At 36.6% G+C, this 23,066-nt stretch overlaps 1 protein-coding gene across 8 annotated transcripts in view; it reads left to right on the forward strand.

Moving 5' to 3' along the window:
* The window catches only part of KAT6B (lysine acetyltransferase 6B), a 106,356-nt gene that overhangs the window by 4,628 nt on the left and 78,662 nt on the right, over positions 1–23,066 (forward strand). For all 8 annotated transcript variants that reach the window (XM_051616377.1, XM_051616376.1, XM_051616378.1 and 5 more), the window contains exon 2: positions 2,575–3,464. In XM_051616377.1, coding sequence (XP_051472337.1) covers positions 2,844–3,464 — 621 coding nt within the window. In that variant the 5' untranslated portion in view covers positions 2,575–2,843. The remainder of the gene's footprint in view (positions 1–2,574; positions 3,465–23,066) is intronic.

The following is a 23,066-nucleotide window of genomic DNA, read 5'->3' on the forward strand; positions in this document are numbered from 1 at the left end:
TTACAACCCCAGCATCGCTGAGCTGAATTACATTGGTGCCAAAGATGTTTGTTGTTAAGAGGTTTTTCTGAATCTTGCGTACAGTAGATGTTGCCATATCAGTTGTGGAGGTCAGAGTGCTACATTTGAAGTACGTATGGAATCACAGTGACAGAATAACAGAAAGCTCTAGGTTGTGGTAGCACAATTTCAAAGTTGCATTGGATGAGCTTTGCCTGTTTTTCTGAAGCAGAATGCAGCTAGCTTCTCTTAGGATTTGTGGATTTAAGATGTCTTGATTGTCTTTTTGAAATATCCTGCCTTGTGTGTTGGAAACTAAGCTCCTGCTGATACACTGAACTAGTGTTGATTTAGTAGGCACTAGCATGCAGGAGGTTGTATTACACACAGGGAGTTTTAAGTAAATAAATAAAAATGTAGTTCTGAATGTATAATGCTGTGAAATTCCTGTACCAAGCAGCAGACTTTACATGAGGATAAAGGTTTATGCTCACCTTTTGCCACAGTCATTGGCCAATAAAAATTCCTGTAACCCACAAGTTACAGCATTTATACCGAAATGTTCATCGGTAACCAGGTGCTTGGAACAGACCCTGCCCTATGTGTTCTGGAATTTATTGGAAGTGATGTGGTTTTCTGTGTAAAATTTAATATTACAGTACTGCAGTTGGTTTAAAAATGAAGCAAGTATGTCTGACTCAGCAAATGCAGTGTTCAGCATTTAATTAAGTACTGACTGTCTTAATGAAGACTCATAGTAGAAGAGCCTAACTAAATCACTTCTAAACTTAAAACTAGCTTTCTAGGAATCTAGGGCTTTATATTTAGCTACAGAGAACTTCCAAATCTAGAGTCTGACCATGTAAAATAATCTTCATGTGAGTGAGCCTGTACTATAGTGTTTTGCCTTGTTTTATTATTGTATTTTCAGTGTCAGAGTAGTAAGAGAATTTATAGGAAGCTTTATTTCTTCCATATATTTGTCTACATTTTGCAGCTATGGTGTTATTTTGGAATTATCTGAAAACAGTGAATATAGACAATGCTGTTAGGGAAAGAATGGCTTTTGCTAGCTAGTTTAAATTGTCTGTTTACAGAACAAGTTATTGTTTTATTGCAAATACTTGACATAAGCAAAACATTTTTCAAATATAACTTGCATGAGTTATATATATGAGTTTATATTTAAGGAGATTTTTGAGAAGGTAGAGGGCAGAGAAGGCATGGGACCAAAAGTGTTTTTTGTGCTTGTGCTCTTCCTAGTTGTAGAGGAATATGTCTAACAAGTTGAAAATAATTTAATTACCGCACCAACTTGGCTTTTTTCCTATGTATGTTTTACTCAAGTTTCAAACATGATTCAACTGCAAGATGACTTGAGTAAATTTATAAAAATAAGGTCCAAGACTTGTGTAATCATAGATAATATTGTTAGTTATAGGTTGCTTGATACAGCTTTACAAATGTAGTTTCAGGTTAAGTCAGGTTTAGATTTTGTTGTGAAGCTGTTTTCATCTTCTGCTTTACAAGACAATCCATTTATTCAGAATGAAGATTTGCTGCTTCTGTGTTTTATTTGCTTTCCCTTATTTGGAAATAATTATACAAATTACACAAATCAACTTCAGAAATTCTCCCTCACATTTAATGGCAGAAAAAAATAATGCCTTGAATAGATGTGTTCATTTATTAGGTTACTACTCTCTTAGTTTAATTTGTGATGCTTTTCTATATATGTTCTGCAGAATGAATAAACTCCTAACGTTCTTTCAGGTTTCTTAAGTTTTTGTTACCACTGAGTTATTTATTAGAATCATATATTCATAAGAAAATTGTTTCTTAAACTGTAAGTCACTGAAACATATTTTGCCAGTGTGACTTCATTAGGTATCTTAATACTGACAATGTATTTATGTGAAAATGTCTTCTGTTACTTCATTTTAATTTGTATTCCTGAGAGTTTTTGTTAAAAATGTGTGCCTTTGTACTGCACAACTTAGAATAAGAAGTGCCTTTGTGATTCTTCTCTTTGTTGTAGGGTATTAATGAAGGATCAAATACTAGTCACTCAGTTCTAGTATTTTGTTTTTGATTTTTGAGTTGTGCAATCGACATGTCACTGACAGTATACTGTAAGAAATGGTAATTTGACTTTCATTGCTTGAGGATTTTTGTTTGTTTGGGTTTTTTTTTGTTCAGTGAATGTGTTATCCATGCAGATAGCAATTTTATTATACCAATGAGTCTAGAAATTATTTGTAGGCAGCTTGTTTTAGAGAATATTTTCAGATCTCTGGTGGAATTGAAATTGTCTAAGAAGTCGGTAGTAGGTTAAGTGTTGAGGTGATGGGATTTAGGAAAACTAAATCCACTGAATATTACAAGAAGTGGAAGGAATTTATGATGGCTTGTTTGGTTTGGGGTGGGAATTGGTGAATGTTTCATATAATCTCACAAGATTTTTGTATGCTGCAGCATCTACAGTATGATTGCATGTCTTAGGGTGTTCTTTTTCTTTTTACTACTTCAGCATTAACTGTATTCTCTCCTTGCCTCTTCTTTCTTCTTTTAAAGGTTGCAACCAACTTTTTTGTAAGGATGTACCAGTGTCATCACCAATCAATCCTTTCTACTTTTCCTTGAAGTAACTGGAAATTTCAGGCAGCAGATATTTCCCTGCTTTTTCAGACTCCTCAGGATGGATATTGTAGAGATGCATCTAAGCAGTGTGTGGAATCCTTTGATTTATGCTTGAGGTGTGAACAACCTCGGAAAGGTCTGCTAAAAGGATAAGGAGGAACCTCTATGGGTAACCCTTGGCTGGAAACAATTAGTGGTCAACCATGGTAAAACTTGCCAACCCTCTTTATACGGAGTGGATTCTTGAAGCTATACAAAAAGTTAAAAAGCAAAAGCAAAGGCCTTCTGAAGAAAGAATATGTCATGCTGTTTGTGCTTCCCATGGATTGGATAAGAAGACTGTTTCAGAACAGTTGGAACTTAGTGTTCAAGATGGTTCTATTCTTAAAGTTACCAACAAAGGCCTTGCATCCTACAAGGACCCAGATAATCCTGGACGGTTCTCATCTGTTAAACCTAGCACTATTACTAAATCTGTTAAGGGATCTAGAGGAGCTTGTAATGAGCTTCGTAATGTGGATTGGAACAAACTCTTGAGAAGAGCAATTGAAGGGCTTCAAGAACCAAATGGCTCCTCCCTGAAAAATATAGAGAAGTATTTGAGAAGTCAAAATGACCTAGCAAATATTTTCAACAATCCTGCCTTTCAGCAGAGGTTGCGTCTGGGGGCCAAACGTGCTGTGAACAACGGGAGATTACTGAAGGATGGACCTCAGTATAGAGTGAATTATGGCAGTTTGGAAAGCAAAGGAGCACCAAAATACACCAGCACTTTTCCAGCTTCTCTTCCACCTGTCAGCCTTCTACCCCATGAAAAAGACCAGGTAAGTGTGAAAAATGAGAGCAAAGGTAGTAAAGCAAAAATTGTTCTTTGTTTGTTTACCTAATTAAAAAAATAATTATTATCTTGGTCTTTGTTTACCTGTTTAAATGTATATAAAGTGAGAATGCATGTAAAAAAACCCATGGACGATCAGTTCTAGTAAAGGAAGTTTACTTAGCTCCTTATGTCCTGCCTTCTGCACTGGATAATTTGCTCTTTGAATTTTCAGTAGGTAAACAGAGCAGCAGGAAAGAGTACGGTTGTGTGCTCACTTCCGGGTGTGATATTGTTCTGTCTTTCCTGGCAGACTGGTGTTGCTGAAATCTGCAATGAGATTTGATTGTGGCCTTTTACTTTCATATTATGCCTGGGTGTACTCATTTTCTTGTGGTTTGAATACCACCAGAAGTACTACCAGTAGAACTCCTGATATTTAAGACTGTTAGAATTATTTTTTTTTTAAGATATTTATAGATACCTCTAAAACGACAGTTACTAGGAACTGGAGTTAATGTAAATATGCTAGAAGTATAAGTGAAGGTGTTAAAGTGACAAATTGAGTTAAACTGCAGAATCCTATTTTGGTGGACTTTTGAGTTTATTTTTGCTATTACTTGGGTTTTGTTTTCAGGTTAATTATGCACAGGATTTAATCCTTGAGCGAGAACTGAGTGTCAATTAGTGTTTTATTTATGAAAGTATAGCGTCAAAGACAATGTCTGTAGGCACTCTTTGATCATTCTTCACTTAGTATAGTGAAGTGTGTTTTGAATGTTCAGTGTATTTGGGGAAAAAAGCTACCTGTTGTACTTTAATTGGCTTATTTGGAATATTTGTAAGTTGTTGGGTTGAGTTTTTTTGTTTGGTTGGGTTGTTTTCACTTCTCAGTGGTATATTTCAGCAGTTCTTGTCATGAAATAACCCAGACAACTTTGCCGTTATAGAGGTGCCATTAGTGTCTCTAGAAACTTTGTGATGGTTTTCACTTGCCTTCTTTCTTCAGCTGACTGTAAGGCCCTTCCCTTGAGGGTTTGAAGGGTGGAGAGTAGAAAGTGCTTGTGTTATAAATATTTGGTGAAGTCCTCAAGTTTGTGGAACTGTCAGTGGTGATGCTACAGATGTTATCTATAGGTGGATTTTTGTGAGCTTATCTAAATATATGTTAAATATTATTACCTTTTTATGTGGATATCTTATCTATTTCTGTCAAATTGGACTTTTCTGATATTTGAAGGGTGCATGGAGCTTTACAGTGAGTAAGAATGGAAATTTTGAAGTGTTGCTTACTGTGCAATTACTGCTGTAGCCATACATTATAAAGATGTAATTACTTGTAGCAATAAAGCTGTCTGTTGTTTAAGTACTTAGAGTGATTTTTCTGTATTTCTTATACTCTATTGCCATGAAAAATTTGAAGGCTGGTGTAATAAGCTACCTAAATAATGTAGTGGTATGATGCTTCACCTGATTTTTGTGGAAATAAAATCTCCCTTGTTAGGCTACCTACTGGGACTGGCATTCATTGCAAGGGACATTGGTTGGGTCATGATGCTGCAAAAGCTGTTACTGCTATGCTAAAATATTGGTATAAGAATAAATCTGTCTTTTAGAAGTTAGCCAAACAAATCTGTTCTCTAGTAAGTGTTTTGGCAAGAAACAAACTTTCATTTGCGTGTCTCAAAATTAGCAGTGTGACTTGTGTTTAAAAACTGTTCGGCATACACTTTTTCCTGACAAAAATAGTTTTGCTGTGAGGTTGGCAAATTAGTAGCTGCCTATCAGTGTAGTGCATTGCTTAGTTGTACTAGTTATGGTACAGGTTTCTGGGCAAAAATATTGAGACTTGGTTTAAATATCAGATTATGGCTGGTCTTCAAGATATATGGCTAAATACACTTAAAGGTCAGTTCTGAGAGTAACTGTAAATAATGTCTCTGTTATTGGGATGTGACTACATGTTCATTTGAACTTGATTGTAGTTCATGAGTGAGTAGAACAACACTGCAGGATAACTGTTAGGCTGTTTTTATTGGAACTATTTAAGTGGCAGTATGGAACATGTAGAATGTAGCCAACTGGCTTCTCTCGGAACGGCTAATCTTTGAAGAGGCTCCTGTGTTTTCAAGATTCTTTGGCTGTTTATGTTGCAAGTACAAGTAAGAGCTGCTTTTTTGACTGGCTCTTTGTTTATTTGGGCTTCTTGTTTCTTAAAAACTAGAGGTAAAGTTTGAGTATCTCTTCTGTTGACTTTCCTCAAGGAGGAGGAAGGAGGATGTGCAGAAATCTATTTAAATGACTGCAGAGGCTTAAGTAATACTGGCTTTTTTTAATGCAAAATTAACATTCATCAGGTTGAGACAGTTAAAAGATCTAGTGCATCAGAACTTTCTCTGTCAATCTCAACTTTCACACTCACAGTACTAAATGCAGCCTCTGATGCTTTCTTTTTGAGTAAGTTGAAGGTGATCAGAAGATACAGTACTGCCTGTGTGTGTTTTTTCTGTAGTTTTTTTTTTGTGTGGGTTTATTTGTTTTTTCCTTCTCCATCTTCCACCACTCTCCCTTAAAAGCATCAGAGTGTCTAGTACACTGAGGAGTTAGATACTATTGCCATGCAGTATCACTGAAGTTAGTTTTGCAGACCTGGAACCTTGAGCTGTGTTATGCAGGTGTTGAGTGGTTTGCATTTGATGAAATACTTATGTGGAAGAGGGAGCTGGAAGTGCTAAATTTTTCTTTTGGTTGTGATGACATGGAGCTGCTTTTCTTGCCTTTATATTAACTGGGTGATCCAATGCAGCTAGATATAGTCCTCTTGTTTCCTTAGATGTAGAAATAGCTGCAGTTTGTTACAGCAATAAAACTTCTAGTATCTTTTCTTCCTGTTATCCATAAGCCTGGAATGAAGCATTTGTATAAAAATGTTCCATTTCCTTCAAGTTTAATCGTGACTCTTCTGAAAATGGACGAAGGTGTGTCAACTCAGAGTTATGAGAAGAGGAAGTATGCAGCACAGATGTTTGAATCTTCTCTTTTTCCACCCCTTTCCATTCCCTAGTGTGTGTGTGTGTGTGAAGAGTTGCTTTTTCATTTCTCTGTGAAGAGATGCAAGCATAAGGCACATAGGAAGGACACCTTCATTGGAAGGTCAGTAGCCCTTATCAGCTGCATGGTGTCTAGGCTGTACGTCATATAATGTGTCATGAGTAGTATTAATTGCATTTCAAGAGGACATCAGTTATTATTCTGGTGGTTTTATGAAGGTAGACATTTGTTTGATGTGGACGTCTAACTTGTATCAAAGCACTTGAAAAGATGCATGTTTTGAAGTGCTAAATTGGTATGTTAAAGAACCTGACCGGCATCCAGCCAGAAGTGGAGCTGTCTTGACAATGAAGGAAAACTGAGAACAGTGTGTTCTTTAGGATGAAGTCATGTGATTTTTTTTTTTCTTTCCTGCAAATAACAACACCCACCCCTTCCCCCCCCAAGAAGGCAGAAAAGGAAGGGAATTTTTTTCTCAATCAGTAGATCTATCTTGTGCGCTTCACTGTTGCAGTGCATAGCTGAATTGTTAAAACTAGCTGCTCTTACATGTTTTTCCTTATGTTCAGAGTATCTTGGATAGGTATCTTCTTTCTTGTGCTTCACACCTTCTCTCACCCAACATCACTGGCAAAGGGCTGTATGAGTATGTTAATCAGAAAATGAATTGTAAAATAATTGGTAAACATAACAGGAAAGGGTATGAGCAGAGAGGAAAGTTAACCTGAACATGTTGAGTGATACTTAGCTCTTTCATAAGCCTTTAATGCAGTAAAATACACTTCTGGAAATGCAGCACTAAAGTCATCTTTGAAAGTTATGATCAGTCTTCAAATTGGTTTATTTTATGTTTAATAATAAGTAAATAAATACAACCTTAAAAAGTGAAGAGGCGATGGCTGTTGTAACGTTTTTGGAGGACTGTGCGAATGCATAGTACATCTCAGTGGTTACATTTTTTGCTATTTTTAGAATAATTATTACTTAGAGTATACTTTGAAAGATGCAATGCAGATGGAGATGAATTGATCTGTACTGCATTTTTATGGTTCTCTTGAAGGCTTTCTTGAACAGCTTAGCAACTGTTTTAATAATGGTTTCCATCTGATTCTTGGCTTGAAAATTTTTCTTAAGCTTTTCCTTTCTCTTTCAGTTTGTCCTAAGCTGATTTTCATGCAAGAAAAACTTGTTTTATTAATTTTTCACGCTCTGAACTCTTACCTAATTTTTGTTCTCACCAGCCTAGGTTAATTTAGCTTTTCCAAGTTTAACTTGGCATGGGTTGAATTTCAGCTTTCTGGTATGTAGCTTGTGCCAGTGTAGACACTGGTTGTTCCTCCTTCTGTCTTTCAGGCAAAAGGCCAATCTATAGAGAATTGCTTTTTTGGTATCCAGGCTTCTCCCTGCTCAGTTTTGCAGCTTCCTGCCTTCCTGTGGGTAGGCAATAAGAGACTGTTGGCTGAGATTTCCTTGCTTGCTCTGCCTTGTTCCCTCTGGCCTCTAAACTTTCCATTTACCAGAGATGAAAAAGTTGGGCAGAATGGAAGTGCTACACAATGTATCTTACAGATTTACACATAAGGGTATATTCATAATGCTTAACTTTGGAGCTGGCTTTATGTGGGTTCTGTGCTCCTGAGGATGAGTCTGTGCACCAAAATGCAGTGATAGGTAAGTCTCTATGAGAGTGTCTGCAGTTCTACAGTTGAGGAAACTGAAGAGGGGGATATAAAAAAAGGAAAGTTAATCTGGGCTTGAACTTGGTCAATCCATAAAATACTATTGTTGAGAGACAGCCTATGTTTCTCCCCTTGTAACATCTTTGTGGTGATAAAAGAGTGAAGAATTTCAGTGTTACTTGACAAACACTCTCACATGCCTCTTGCTGTCTCAATTCACAAGATAACTGAATTTCTTGCTAAGGGTGGCCTGCATCTCAGTGCTTGTAGCCCTTGTTCTTGAAGTTGTGTGTTGACTGTTAGATGCTACTCTGTGCATAGCCAAGTGAATACTTAAGAATGGATCATGTTCACAATTGAGATATTGCAGCTTATCAGAAATTGAAGAATTACTTACCTCATCTTTTGAGCTTTTAAACCAAAGTGGAAAAGTCTTGTGTCATTGAGAAGTAGTTTATATGACTGTAGAAAGATACATGAGGCTTTTGGGGTTTTTTTGTATTATAAAATTCAGCACATTGGATCAAAGAACCATCCTTGTACAAGTTTTCCTGAATTATATGGTGGGAGAGAAATGTAAAATTGCCATTGCCTAAGTTAGATTGGTTCATAAGGTGGGGCAGGGGGGGAGAATGGGGGAGAGATTGGTTTCCAGTTTCTGATGTTGTCACTTACTTTATGCAGACAGATCTTCTGTTTGGGTTTTCCTACAGAACTATTAGGGAAGACCCCACTAATCCTTTTTTTCCAAGCTGTGTATTTAGGAACATAGTTCCTATGTAGTTCTGCATTATGTTCTCATCATTCTGTTTACTGCAAGGAGTGATTCTAACCTTTTACTTACAAACCATTTAATTGTAAGGCCTGCTAAAATTTTATTCTCTTAGTAGTTTCTCTTAAAAATTAATTGGTGTGATGTACTGTGGTGAGTTCTTTATGGAAAGTGACAGCAATAAGTTAAAGAAATCCTGTGTAGTTCCTGCAGTTGTTTATTCATCTGTGCTATTTTCTCTGAACTCTTATGTCTTACGTGTGACTGACATTTGATTCCTAAACTAGAGTTAAGAGCTTTTCCTCCTTGAATTTTTCCTCCCAGGTTGGTTTTTTAACCACTCAGTGCATGGATATGTAAAATATAGAAATAGCAGAAGTGTGACTTACATCTAAGGAGGAGTACCTTGCTTGTATATTTTGTCAGTGCTGTATTCTTACCTGTCGGTGTATTAAGGACAGAGTGCTATTTCCTATGATTTTGAGGGCTTGTTTCAACTTGTGAAATGAGGGCAGTTGCTGTTGCGTTCTGAACAACACTATTCTGATTGTGGCTGTAGAATTTTTAGGATGAATCACAGCAAATCAGGCACCACTTAGCTGACAGATCCACTGCAGTCCTTTGTTCTTACCTGGTAAGAGCCTGACTGACTTTTAAATTAGTATGATTTCCTTTGGTTGCAAAATCACTTTAGTGGTTTTTTTTTTGTTTTTCCTTGTCTGCTTATATCCCTCCTCTTTAAGGGAAATTGTAACTGGTGTCACTTAGGTTTTTTGCATGGTGGGTTTTTTTCCTTCTCCAGGTTCTTGCAGAGGAGCTTAAAGTTTTGAATCTGCAGGCACAGCCAGCCTTCTTAGAATATAAGCTGTGTGAACTTCTAAAGGGTTGTCTGCACAGTCAACTCCAGGTCTGCTGCATGGAATTCTAGGTTTTTGTGGATTATTGTGACTTCATGTTGCACCGTACAGAAGATGTTGCATAAGGAAGTTTTTTGAGTGTGGAAACTGCAGACTTTAAAATTGGCAACTCTTGGGTCTTGTCTCTGCAGTAATAGATAGTAATAGATGTGAAGGAATTTCTAATTTCTCAAGTGTCTTGACTCTAGAGGGGCAGAGTATCTTCCCTTGTGGTTGTGGTGGAACAGGCCATTAGTAATGCAGTACTACATGGAGTAAGCTTGAGACTTCTGTTTCTAATTACAAGCAGAACTCTGGCACGGGAGAAAAGCCGTGTATGATCTCAGCAAAATTGTCTGGGAGGCATGGCTGATATTTCCTCATCTAGGAAGAATCCTTAATAGAAGTAGGGGTTAGCATAAGCTGTGAAAAGTTTGCTACACACTTTCTGTATGCTCTCCAGCATTTAATTTCATCACCAGGTTGTTTTGAATTTGGCTTAAATTTCACAACTCTGTTTTTTCCAAAATGGTGGAAATATCTGACTAGTTTTAGGAATTAATTTTTATGTAATGTTGTCCATGAACCCATGGCAATATAAACTAGCAGTGTTTGCTAATTTAGCTCAGTTAGAGACAAATGGCAGTGGCACCCGTGTTTCAGATGTTTAGTACACATAGTACTTAAGTGGCAAGTAAGTAGTAACTTGTTACAGTCAAAAGGGATATGGTCAAGATAAAATTATCATAGATGTGTAGAATTCCTTGTCTTTGTGAGGGGACTGTTATACTGAAGCACCTCTTTGAGCACTCTTGAATGGCTGATTGCAGTGAAGGTGAAGACTGCTGTTTCTCAGATGGTGGAAGGATGAGAGGTAACTGAAAGTTGCAGCAAGGGAAATTCGAAAGAGATGAAGTAGAAAATCCTTTACAGTGAGGATGGAGACATGTGAAACAGGGAGTTGGAGTGATTGTGCAATCTTCATCCTCAGAGGTGGTCAGAGCTTGGCTAGGCATGGTCCTAAGCAACTTGAGGAAATATTCAAGTCTGTTCTTGTTTTGAGTGATAGGTTTGGGTGCATACTCCAGGGGTCTCTCCAAACATAGAACATTCTGTTTCAATGTGAATTGGAAATTTGCCTTCTTCTAACTGCAGGCTAATAAAAGTATGATTGCCTTATACAAGATGATAATTAATATTTGCAGACAGCAGCATCAAATAGCTGAAGTATAAGCTAAGAGGGATGGGGACTTCACCTGGGAAAACCATGGCTAGAGAATTCATGTTGTGTTAATTTTTTGTTGTTGTTCTTAAAAGTTTATTTGATAAAGTGCGTTTTGTGTGTGTTCATTAAAGAATAGTGAACATCATGATTTTCAGCTTTCTTGGAACCTCCCTGAAATTTGGAAAAATAAGGACTTAAAATTCCAGAACTTTAGCTTTACATTCCAGATGCAGGAGACTGGGTCTGAAAACTGCTAGGCTTTAAGTTCCACTGTTATGTTGTGTGGATACCTTATCTGTTGCTGTTTGGAGAGCTGTTGTCCTTCATATTGATCTGTAAAAATGTGAGTAATTCTGAATTTGAAAGTACTGTGGGATTCTTAAAGTGCTTAGGATTCGTGAATAACAAAGGGTAGTTAGCAGATGTATAAAAAATACAGTTGAAAAGTGATGAAAAAGGTAGTGTTTGATCCTAAAAATACTCTCAAGGCTAAATAAATCTCCATTATAATAACTGAGTTGGATACTGTTAACAAGTTATGTTCTTTTAAAGGCTGCTGTATTCCTCCTTTCTATTCCAAATTCAAAAGATACTCATCTCTCATTTCCTACTTTGTTTTTTCTCTTTGCCCTCTGAACACTAGTATACCTGCTGTAGTAGTCAGGTTAACAAGAATATGTTAGTGATAGAGAAAGAGGAAAGTGTATTGGCTCTTGCAACTAAGTATTTGATTATCAGCCAGTTTATAAAAATACACATGGGTGTTACAAGGGGGGTTATATGTAAACATGGTATATTCTGATGTGAATGTTCTTGCTCTGCCTTAAACTGTCTGTCCAGCTCTCTTCCTTGCCTTCTTTATCCAGTTAGGAAAACTGAATGTCACTGTAAACTTGCTAATGCAATTTTACAAATATTAATGATGCTTTTATGTTGGAGAATTATCTAAAAACTAAAATGCTTTTACTAAACGTGTTTGGCACACATTTTGCTGATTTAGCAAAGCAAGATTTGTTTCAGATGTTACAGACGTTTTCTGAAGGTTTAAAAATTATAGATGGATCGGTCAAGAAATGGTCAGAGAACCACTCACAAGGGAGGTTCTTAAATTAGATAGCAGTTCATGTTTTCTGCATACAGAATGATCTCTTACTGTGCCGTATATGCATGTGTTTAACTACATGAGGAAGTATTGGAGCTTATGCTGTCTTAGAAACCAGTTCTGTGACCATTTAAAATAATTTCTCTTGCTGGATTACTTGACATGCTTGTCTGCTATACTCTAGAGGAAGGAAATTATTGGTACTTATGTCTTTTAATGGTTCTAAATGTTCTTTAGCATTTGTTTTAAGTACTACATTTTTAAAGGTGACAGTTTCCATTGTAGTCAAATAATTCCTCCTCTGTACATCTATGCGTTTAACTTTACTGACTTGTCAAAATCAAAGATATTTTACTCTGGATAAAAATTGAAATGCTGCAGCTGTTAAAAAAAGAATAATTATAAATTATTTGCTTTAGCTAGTCCTTCTGCTTTACATTCACTGAAAACTAAGACCTATAAATCTGAAAACATTAGTTCTTTTCTGGGCTTTGCCACTTGGAATTTATGTGATGTTGGGCAGTTCTTTTCACTTTATGCATTTGTGTGCTGTGTTTAAAAACTAATGAGTAGCTAGGTGGTCATCCTGCAGGCATGTTATTAGTTTTTCAGTAGAGCGTTTCAGAAGTCTTGTCAGACCTGAACGCGAGATGAATGGTAGGACTCTTATTTAGAGTAATAAACCACTGTCTACTCTGTTCCCAACTTCATATACCATTCTGAATTCAAGATGATACCTCAGTTCTGCCTGTTCATTAAGAATACAGTGGCAGCTGCTATTCAGCCTGGGATGGACAGGTTTAGTTTTTTGTTGCTTAAAAGGTACTAGTGGTAGTAAAGGCTGGAATTTTGTTTGGTACCAGTCTTTCTTACTGGTATTTCTGCCTTCTTAAGTAACATTTTCAACACGTTTATTAGGCACCCTCAGCCTGCTGTGGAAAAGGTATTGATAATTTTCGGAGTTAGACTAGAGATGAATCAGTTTTATCTGGTTTTAGGTTAATAAACCTGCTGGAGTTGACTTTAAGAAAATTACTTTGACAGCTGGCAGCTCTATCCTGCCTGAGAAACCAAAAATACCTGGATATTCCGGCTTCATTGTGTGAACATGCTATATTAAATTTTATCTATGTAGTTCTAAACAGAAGTGCCCGTTATCTGCTATCATAAAACTGAAACTTCATTATTTTATTTGGCTTTTTTCCTTAATATTTTGGTTGGATGTATTTTGAGGAGAACTGAAAGATTTGGTTTCTAGATAAGAGATACAAATATAGCTAAGGACAAGCTTTTTTCTTTTTCTCATCTCTTGTCTGGTGATAAAAGTCTAATTGGCTTCATATTTTGCTGTTACAAGTAAGCTTCATGAGAAAAAGTTAATTTCAAATTTTCTTGCAAGTTTTGTATGAAAATTATTTTTAAAGCTTGGTATCTTCAAATTTTGTATTTTAAATTAGAGGTAGTTAAGATACAGATCTCTCAATGTTCTTAATTGGAGAAGAGAGCAAAAGTAACTTTCTCACCCTTGTGTGGAAGGTGAGAAAAGCTTTTAGTAGCTTAAGTGATTTTAACTATCTCTTATTTTGCCTTTCCTCTCAGAAATGCTTGTCTTAGTTTTTAGAAGATTTGTGTCTTACTTGTTGTTTCTGACAGCAGCCTTATTCGCAAATTTTTTTCTCTCCCAACTCATGCATTTTTTTGCTTCCCCGTTACTGATACCATTGTTAGGCCAGCAGCTTTAAGTAAGGTTAACTTTCGGCTTTTATGTGCACAGCTATAATGACTCCCATTGTTACTGCTTTCTTAAGCCATGATGACTTGTTTCTTTTTTATTTTTAAGTGTGTATTTAATAGATTTTACCAATTAGAGTAGACATCTGTTTGGAGATGAGTAGCAATCAAAATCACTTACGAAAAAATTGTTGGCTCATAATGCATCTAAAATATTTCTGCAAGTGGAGCTTCTTTTTAGCTGTTGCTAAGAGATGAATTTTCATTGACATGAAGGATGTGAGATGTCAGCATGCTACCAGTTGTTTCATAGGCAGTTAGTTTTAGCGCCTTGCAGATGGTTGGAAAACTCTTGATAGTGGGTAAATGCGTGCTGATTATCTCATTGAATTAAGGTAACCTTTTGTCGTTCATTGAATTCTGCAGACCAGACACTGAGCAGCTGCTCTACTTGTGAATTCTAGATTTAGTGAATACAAAGAGTATGCTAAAGGATATTTAGTCCTGTTCCAGGTACTAAGCATTGGATCACTAAGATTTTTATATATTTTTTTTTCCTAATACTAGCTTCAGTGTGTTAGTAGTCAGGGCAATCCAGTAAGACACAATCGTCAACATTTTGACTAAACTGTGGTTTTCAACTTTGTTGTCTACATGTGCTCATTGATATTTTAAACTTTGAAAGTAGGTGGGAAAGAGATTGCAAAGAGCCATTGTTTTTTCCTTCCTCCTAGTTCTGTCCCTCTGCCTTTTTAAAGCGGTTCAAAAGGAAGTAACTCATTTCTGATTGCTTGTTGTATTTACTAGTTTTGAGTTGTGTTTTGTTTCAGTGTGTGGTTTGGTTGGTTGGTTGGTTTTGTTTTCTGTAGGAAATGTTATTTGATAGTAGCTCTTGTGGCAAATATCACTTAAAACTAATTCATAGTTTATTGATGAGATGTGCCTGATTGTTATCAAGTTCATAAATACATCTTTTTATCTATTTTGGTTTACACTTGTGAGTGTGAACCTCACCTATTGGTTGGTATATATAAAGGTGATAGTTTCATTTCATGTTAAAACTTGCTTGTAAGCTTGCTTCCCTACCCTTTTGAAAATGAATTAATAAGTAGAATTGGGATTTCAGTTAGATTGTCTTTGTTAAAGACTGTTTTAAAGGTGAAAATAAAATATTTAGTTGTAAGAACGGCTTTGGAATGAGGCTGGGAAGGAATTGGAGCATTCCCCAGGTAAAGCTTAAATTATTTGGATTGCAGGAAGCAAAAATCCTTCTGGATTGTTAATGTTTACTGACTTTCAAAAAAACCCCAACCAACGAGTTAAGCTATTCATATCTGTACATTTTGTTCCAAGAAAAAACTATTTTGTAAGTATCTTAATGGTAGGGTTTTTGAGAATAATTCTGTTGCTTCAGAAATAGAATGATTGAGGACTTCAGGGATCTTATAGAGATCTGCGTTTTCAAGGCATTATCATCATCTTGGTGAGATTTAGAAAGAGGTTAGAAGTAATTGTGTTTTCTATTACAACACCTCTTTTCTGGGTTAAAGAGATAAAAATAAGAGCCGAGAGCTTAAAGGCCTATGTTTAAAGGTCACTGTCTAATACACTTTATAGGAGAAGGTGTTTCTGAGATCCAGTTTAGGTTCCTTTTCCTTGCTCTGCTTAAGTGTAACTTTGAGTTAATTCTTGAAAGTGCAAGGGGTTTATTTTCAGGTTTTTACCAATTATCATGTTTTAACGGGTTCTTATGTTTCCTCCCAACTCCCAGCTTAAATCATATGTATTGATTAGGATTCTGCCAGTAAATAGTTGCCCATCTTCCATGAAATTTCAATATGTATTGTTAGGCTTTTGAGACTACATTGTTAAATTAGAATGTCTATGTTCATGTCAGGATTATAAATACTGAATTTTAATCAGGTTTTTCTTTCAAGTATAGAACTTAATCAACTTAAAAATAGATTAATTTCTGACTTGTATTTGTTACATGAAATGATAGTAAGATAGGCCCATGATACTACAAATACATCTTTGCAGGAGACCTGGGAGCTGAAAAGTTTTCCGTGTTTTAAAAAATACCACAATCAAATAATACATCTTTGAAATCATGGAGAAAAAGGAAGCGCTTTGTATTTGTTTGATTACCCTCAATGTATTTGTGTCCTAATAATAAAATTGGTTTCCATTTCTGAATACAGTGTTAACACTTAGGTGGAATATATTCCATCATAAATGAATATTTGAAATAGCTTCTCATGCTGAAGAAATTGCTCTCTCTTTTACCTAGTGGAATTTTTTAATAGATTTTTTTTTTTCTCCCCTTCTAGTTTACTTAAAAGGCTGACATCTAACTCCAGTACATTTACAAGAATTCCTCACCACTTGTCTTAAGTGTCTAACAGGTTTGTGGTGTTACCAGGTTCACATTTTGAAAGTTAATTATGTTCATAGAATATAAAAATCTGAGATACAGTCATAGAGGAGTAGCTTTAAAAAAATGGTCTGCTTAGTATCTCTGTGATTGCCCTGATGTTACAACCTAACAATTGCGTAATGTAATACATATGAAAATCAAGTCTTGCATCTCTTAGCAACCTATCTTAGAATATATTGTGTGACTAAGGTAAGCTGATTACTAGTACTTCCTTCAGACAAACTAGACCAAAATATAATGGTTCATGCAGCGGTATCTTTCAGTTGTGCAGGACTATGGCCTCATTGGAGAAAAGGATGAAGATATGCTGCTTTGAAAGTACCAGGTTCTAGTATCAGAGTTCAAAATGACAGCTCATGGCATAGCCTTGGTCACAACACTGTTTTTTCTTGGTGATGCTATAATGTGGCCAAAAATACTACAAATAAGCACTGTGCATTACTTGTTACGAGTTGGGAAGTTTTATTGGTTCTATGATCTAGAAGTCCCATTCACCTTGGGTCTTTTTAAGTCCTGTAGCACCTTGCTTTTGGTTAGCTTTTTAATAAGACATTACAAAATGCTACAGTTGGAGAAAACAACCCTGATTTCTTAATATTAAATTTAAACAGTGTTCTTAGAAGGAGGTTCACCAAGAGTATTACACGGAATATTGTGTATTACCATATTATATTACTTTATTGAAAACAGGCTGTTCGACTATAAAGCCAGTAGGAGAGGGTAAATAAATTATTAGTTGGAGCTGCTATTAGCAGAGATACAATGGTAAGTGTTTTGATAAAAGCAAAACAGTGACAGGGAAATGTGACTTAGAAATGCAATTCAAACTGAAACGGCAGCTGATGCTTGTAAACAGCTGTATGAATGTGTATTTTTTTCTGTAGTCTGTTGATATGTTGACTTCTGTACAGAAGTAAAAATAGCAGTTTTGATAGTTTAAGTAGTAATACAAGAAAGGACTGTGTATATTTTATTTGCAGTTTCAACTCATTTGTATTAACAAAACGATCAATACTCTAGTCTACAAAAATGTTTTTCTAGTGCATCTATTTTAATTCCATCACAGGTCTATTTGATACAGCTTATACTTGCTGTCCGCACCTCTATGTTTGTTGCCACAGAAGGTAGGTTTGGTATTTATGCTGTGTGCCTGGCTTTGTTTCCTGGTGTGGAGTTCCAGTTTCTTTTCAGGCTTTTCTAAGAGTGGCAATAAGAGCCAATAACCTGCTTAGGGAAAACTATAGCAAAACATAAATTTTTGTGGTTTTTACAAATTTCTTTTTATGCTGACTTAGTAAAGTGCATTGAAGACGTCGTCATCCTTGGGGTGAAAACCCGAAGAATCTTTAATAGTGTAAAACAGGAATGTCAAATCAAAACTTACGTGCTGAGTAAAGGTTTTGAGATGGAATCTTCTGTCCTTCTCTCTTTTCCCTCTCCCCATGGATTATATAGCCCCATCCCTGGAGGTGTTTAAGGCCAGGCTGGATGAGGCCTTATGCAGCCTGGTCTAGTGGGAGATGTCCCTGCTGATACCAGGGAGGTTGGAATCTGGTAATCTTTAAGGTCTCCTCCAACCTTAACCGTTCTATGATTTGAATGATGCTTCAGACAATGCAACCAGACCAGCAGGTGCTTGAGACACCTTTACAACTATTATCAGTATTGACGGACACCTACTTGTGAAGGCTTCTGGAGACATTTAGCTAGTGTGTTAACCTTGATAAAATACATTCTCTTTCGAGGAGCATGTCCTGAATGCTAGCACATTTTTCTGTGCTGTTTGTCAGGGCTGACAAATGACACGTTAAAAGTGCTACAGCTAAAAGGCAGAGTTTTTTGCATCCTAACAGGAGGCAGCTTTGTTGCTCTTTATTATTTCTTTTGTTGTTAGTAGTAGTATAAAATAAAATACTTGAAGTTGTCTGAAGTTCCAAGCCATTGTGAATATACTTGATGTGAAAACAGTATTAACGAAATCCTTTAACTCCATAACAAAAACCTGTTTTATGCAGTCAACATGTGTTGGTTGTCCTTTAAATTCAAAGCAAGTGCAAAGAAACAATAGAAGGAGTGGTATTTACTTTCATGCTATAAAATAAGGCGTAAAAGTGAAGGGGGGGGGGGGAATATTACCTTCCTATGAAAGCTGTCTTCTGTGCATATGTGCAGCAGTTTGCAAACAGATTTTGAAAAACAGCATTTCTGCATTGCTTTTTGCTTTGTAGGGATAAAGGGAACCATACAGTACAGTTGCAGGCTGTTGAATCCTTTTTTTTTTTTCTGCTACTGCTTTCTCCTTTGAAGACCATTCATGACATCTGTTGAGGGACAATAAGAAAAGGCTTCTTGGGTTTCAGACTTTCAGAAGTTATATGCTAAACAAGATATAGATATTTTCTCAGAACTTGTTCTTGGAGATAACAATTTTGCAGAAGTAGATGAAAACATCTTAGGATTTCTCATGGCTGTTTAAAATTAAATACTAACTGAATTGTCTTCTGTGTCTATGCTATAGGGGGTTGCCATTTCAAGCTGTTTGGGTAGAAGAAATTTTAAGAACATACATTCCAGGTTTTCCCAGAAGGATTTATGAAGACTTAGCATGTTGGTCACCAATTGAGATTTGAGTCAGCTAGAACACTTCCTGTTCTTTGTTCAGGAGGTTGTCTGGCAAGGTTGCTCTCTATAACTACCTGAAAGAAGGTGAGGAGGGTGTTGGCCTCTAGTCCCTAGCAACTAGTCATAGGGTAAGAAGAAATAGGGTTAAGTTGTGCCAGAGAACATTCAAATTAGATATTAGGAAAAATTTATTCACAGAAAGAGTGGTGAGGCATTGGAACAGGCTGCCTAGGGAGGTGGTGGAGGCACTGTCCCTGGAGGTGTTAAAAAAAAAAATGGGACGTGGTATTTTGGGAAATGGTTCAGTGATCACAGGGGTGTAGAGCAGACAGTTGGACTGGATGATCTTGAATATCTTTTCTAACCTCGATGATTCTATGACCTGCAGAGCTTCTATCTGCGTATCTCATTTGCTGCTGTAAATATATTAATTTCTAGTGCTGGAGGTAAATGAATCTTGAGCTGCTTTTCAGTCTCTAAGTAATGAGTCTAATCTATTGCAGGAAAAGCTCTAACAGTCAATGAATGCGGTACTTAAAGTAATTTTGTGGTTTAAATCTAATTACTGTACAGTGCTTTTTAAATCAAACTTTTACTGGCTGCAGGGCAAAGCATCTTAAGCCCTGTCAAACTTTAACTGTACATTATGTGAAATTATTTTGAGAGTGATAACCATGGATCTGTCTTGTGCAATGTGTTCTGTATTTACAAGAGAAGAATTGCAGCTGTCAAAGTTGGTCAATTTTATAGGAAATAATGGAATTGACTGTACTGAGATGCCAGAAAATAATTGAGTGTGTAAAAGAGAGCCAAACTCATTAGTCTGTGACATCATACAGTGAATACAAGGTTTTAATGATAAACTAAGTACTAATTATGAAGCTTTTTCTATGCTACAAATGAGCTAATTTATAAACTGCCAGCACCTGAAGAAGGAAGTCTCTTAGGGCCAGGGGCTTGTATATTATAACGTATTTATCGGTTTGATAAAAGCTGTATTGCATTATCTTCCCAATTTAACCAGGAAGTATTTTTCTTACAATTTAACAGTAAATCTCAAGAGGAGAAAACTGTAGGAGTGTGATTTTACATTCTAATGCAGCTTAGCAGTAGCAATTCAGGAATTGATGCAAATAGCTGTTTTAAACAGCTTCCAGGGAAGAGAATGTGTTTGTTTTGTTGTTTTTCTTTTTTTTTTTCCTTTTTCTGATAAGTGTTTTATGTATGCCTTGGGGTTGTCTATTGTTACACATCTCTTATATTCATACACAAATCTATATGTATATATAAATGTTCTGTTTGCACCACCCTCACACAGTGGTTTACCAACCTTGTTGTCTTGTGAAGACTGACAGATTTTTATATTAAAAATAGAAAACCAGGGTGCAAGATTTAGTCAAAATGGAAGGGAAAAACAGAAGACTACAGGAGATGAAAGAAAGGTGAAAAAAGAAAATACTCTGTGTACCGCTCACTTTGTAATGGTGACATTTATCATGGAGAGCAGCTTGATTTTTCCAAGTACTGGCAGCCATTCGGCAGTGTTGATGTTTTTTTTCATTTGTCTTTTCAAGTCAGTTGAGTAACTTCGTGATAGCTGCAGCCAGCTGCAGATACTTGGGCCAAAAGATGCAGGGTTGCTGCAACAAATGGCATAGCACCATGGACTGCTTTTATAATAAACCAAGCTTTTATTAGACATGTTTGGCCTTCTGAAACTGCTAACAAAATTGTCCTGGAACTTGTAGTGTCAGTGTGTTCCTCACCTGTGAGATAATTTTATAGGAAGGTCATGAGGGGTGGGACAAAACTCAGTAGGACAGCCATTCAGGTGATTATGGATTCTTCTTTTTGTCATAAGAAGTTAAAGAATAGTCTTTGCACTGTCATACTTCCATAGTGCTCATTTATGGGATAAGCAATAGTCACCCGAACATAACTAAAATAACTTATGATGTCTGTTTTTGGAGCTGGGTAAGGATATCTAGGCACCTGAATCCCAATTCAGCACTCAGTGCCACAAAAGTGTAACAGACTAAGCATTAGGGAGAATTAAAAGTTAGAAGGAAGACAAACTTACTACTTCCCTCTTTCTTTGGGTCTAGTATTAATAATTTGTCAAGTTTAATATTTAACTGGAACACCTTAAGTATTCTGCTAGTTAAAGTGATAGAGAATTAACTTGCATGCTCTCTGAGAACTTGAGCTATCCGTGTCTTGTTGTCTACCTGTGGAGCTGCACTGAAATCTTCAGATAACATGTAAAGATTATCCATAACCCGCTTATATCATCATCTTGGCAACAGCTGTTTTTCATTAACTTCAAGTTAATTTTTTGCAATACAGCTTTGTATTTACTGAATTTTCCCTTTTGGAAAATTGAGCCTTGAAAAAAAAAATTAAAACATTTCTTGCAGAGCTGGTTCCGTAGTTTTCTGGTCCATCTTAAGGATCTTAAATTTCAAACTTAGACTGCTGCCAGAACACTCTTACTGCCCTGGTTTGTTAACAACCAGCCTTTGTTACATGTCTTTTGTGTGCCATGTTCATAAGAATCTGAACTCTACATTCCCTATAGGTAGTGGTGTGCTGCTGATATGCAAATGGCATGGAGGAGCCAATGACTTTTTTGTTTATAGTTAGTACTGCAAGAGGAGGGGGAAGTAAGGCTGAAAGGCGATGTCTCAGCCTTCAGGCTGTAAAGAAGCAGTTTGCAATTTTGTAGGTTGCTTTTCAGACTACTTCTAATGCAAGCCATGCTATAAAGCTGTAAGAATCAGGATGTACTTCAGAGGGCGTTCTGTCCACTGGCATGTTTTCTAGCACCTCTCTCAGTTGCTTCTGGAATCCTGTATCTGGTACTGTGTTTTCTCATGCAGAGTAGTTTCATTGTCTGCGTGTAGTAGTAACTGGGATTGGTTTGAAAGTAGCATGACTAAATAGCTTTGGATTATAGCAGTTGTTTATTTTTGCAGAATAGGAAAACCTTTTCATAAGGGCTCAGGGTGAGGGGGAATTCTTTTTAATTGCTAAGAATTTTGTTGTATTTCATGCTACATTATCCCCCTCTTCTTCCCCAGCCCAATCTAACATGACTGTTATTTACAGCTCAGTTGTGCTGTAGGTATTGTACTGTATCTCATGGTAGGGCCTGAAACATGGTGCATTTTTCTGTTTCCAAAAGAGAGGATGTGGAGGCATAAACTATGCATAGTGACAGCAGGGAGGTGGGACAGGCTACAGTATTGTCTTGGGAATAGAACTTAAATTGTGAACTGTGACAAAACCTCTCAATTTCTTAAAACAACCTAAAAGATTTATCCTCTCAGAAGTAGATGATGTATGTATGCTTCAAGAAAATAAAATCTTAACTGGATATATCAGTTTACTCATACCATCTAGGATTTTGCATGAGTGCATACCTGACAGCAGGCAGTCCGTTTGCTTAAGTGTACTACCCGTCTCATCTCTTAAACTATAATAGAGTCGAAAGGTAAATGAGTGTGGAAGTGCTTAACATTATGCTCTTGAGTTATTGCCTACACCTTTAAGTACACTGTAAATATAACTATCTTTGTTTTGCCAGAGGTTTTCATTCTGCATTATGCAGGCATCAGGGCTCATGTTTGGTGACCATTGTGACCTATCCTGGAAGAGACTGGAGTAAGGACTTCAAACTGGAGACATGTCCAGACTGCTGAACTGCATTGTGTCCTGGCAGCTACATATGGTGAAGCTGTGACCGCTGCCACTTTTTGCAGAGCTGATGCTTTTAATTAATTAATGTAGGAAAGAGTGTTGGTATAGTTTTCTTAAATCTATCACTTCTGCACAGTCAAATGACCCTGAGCAAGTTTTCCTAGTCCATGGATGTGATGTCTTCCAAACTGGGTTTGATTAAGCCACCTGTTACTGCTGTTAATTTCCAAGGTAAATAAGTCTGGGAGCCACAATGCTACACCACATTTGTTTTTAATTCTTCTAACACATTTCTTAAAACAGGAAGCTGTGGGAGGTTGTCATAATAGCTCAGGTTTCTAGACACTTTATTTTGGTGGTCTTTCTGCTACTTGGCAATACGAGTTTCTGTGGTC

The sequence above is a fragment of the Apus apus genome, chromosome 4 (assembly GCF_020740795.1).
Source record: "Apus apus isolate bApuApu2 chromosome 4, bApuApu2.pri.cur, whole genome shotgun sequence".
NCBI classification, from domain to species: domain Eukaryota; kingdom Metazoa; phylum Chordata; class Aves; order Apodiformes; family Apodidae; genus Apus; species Apus apus.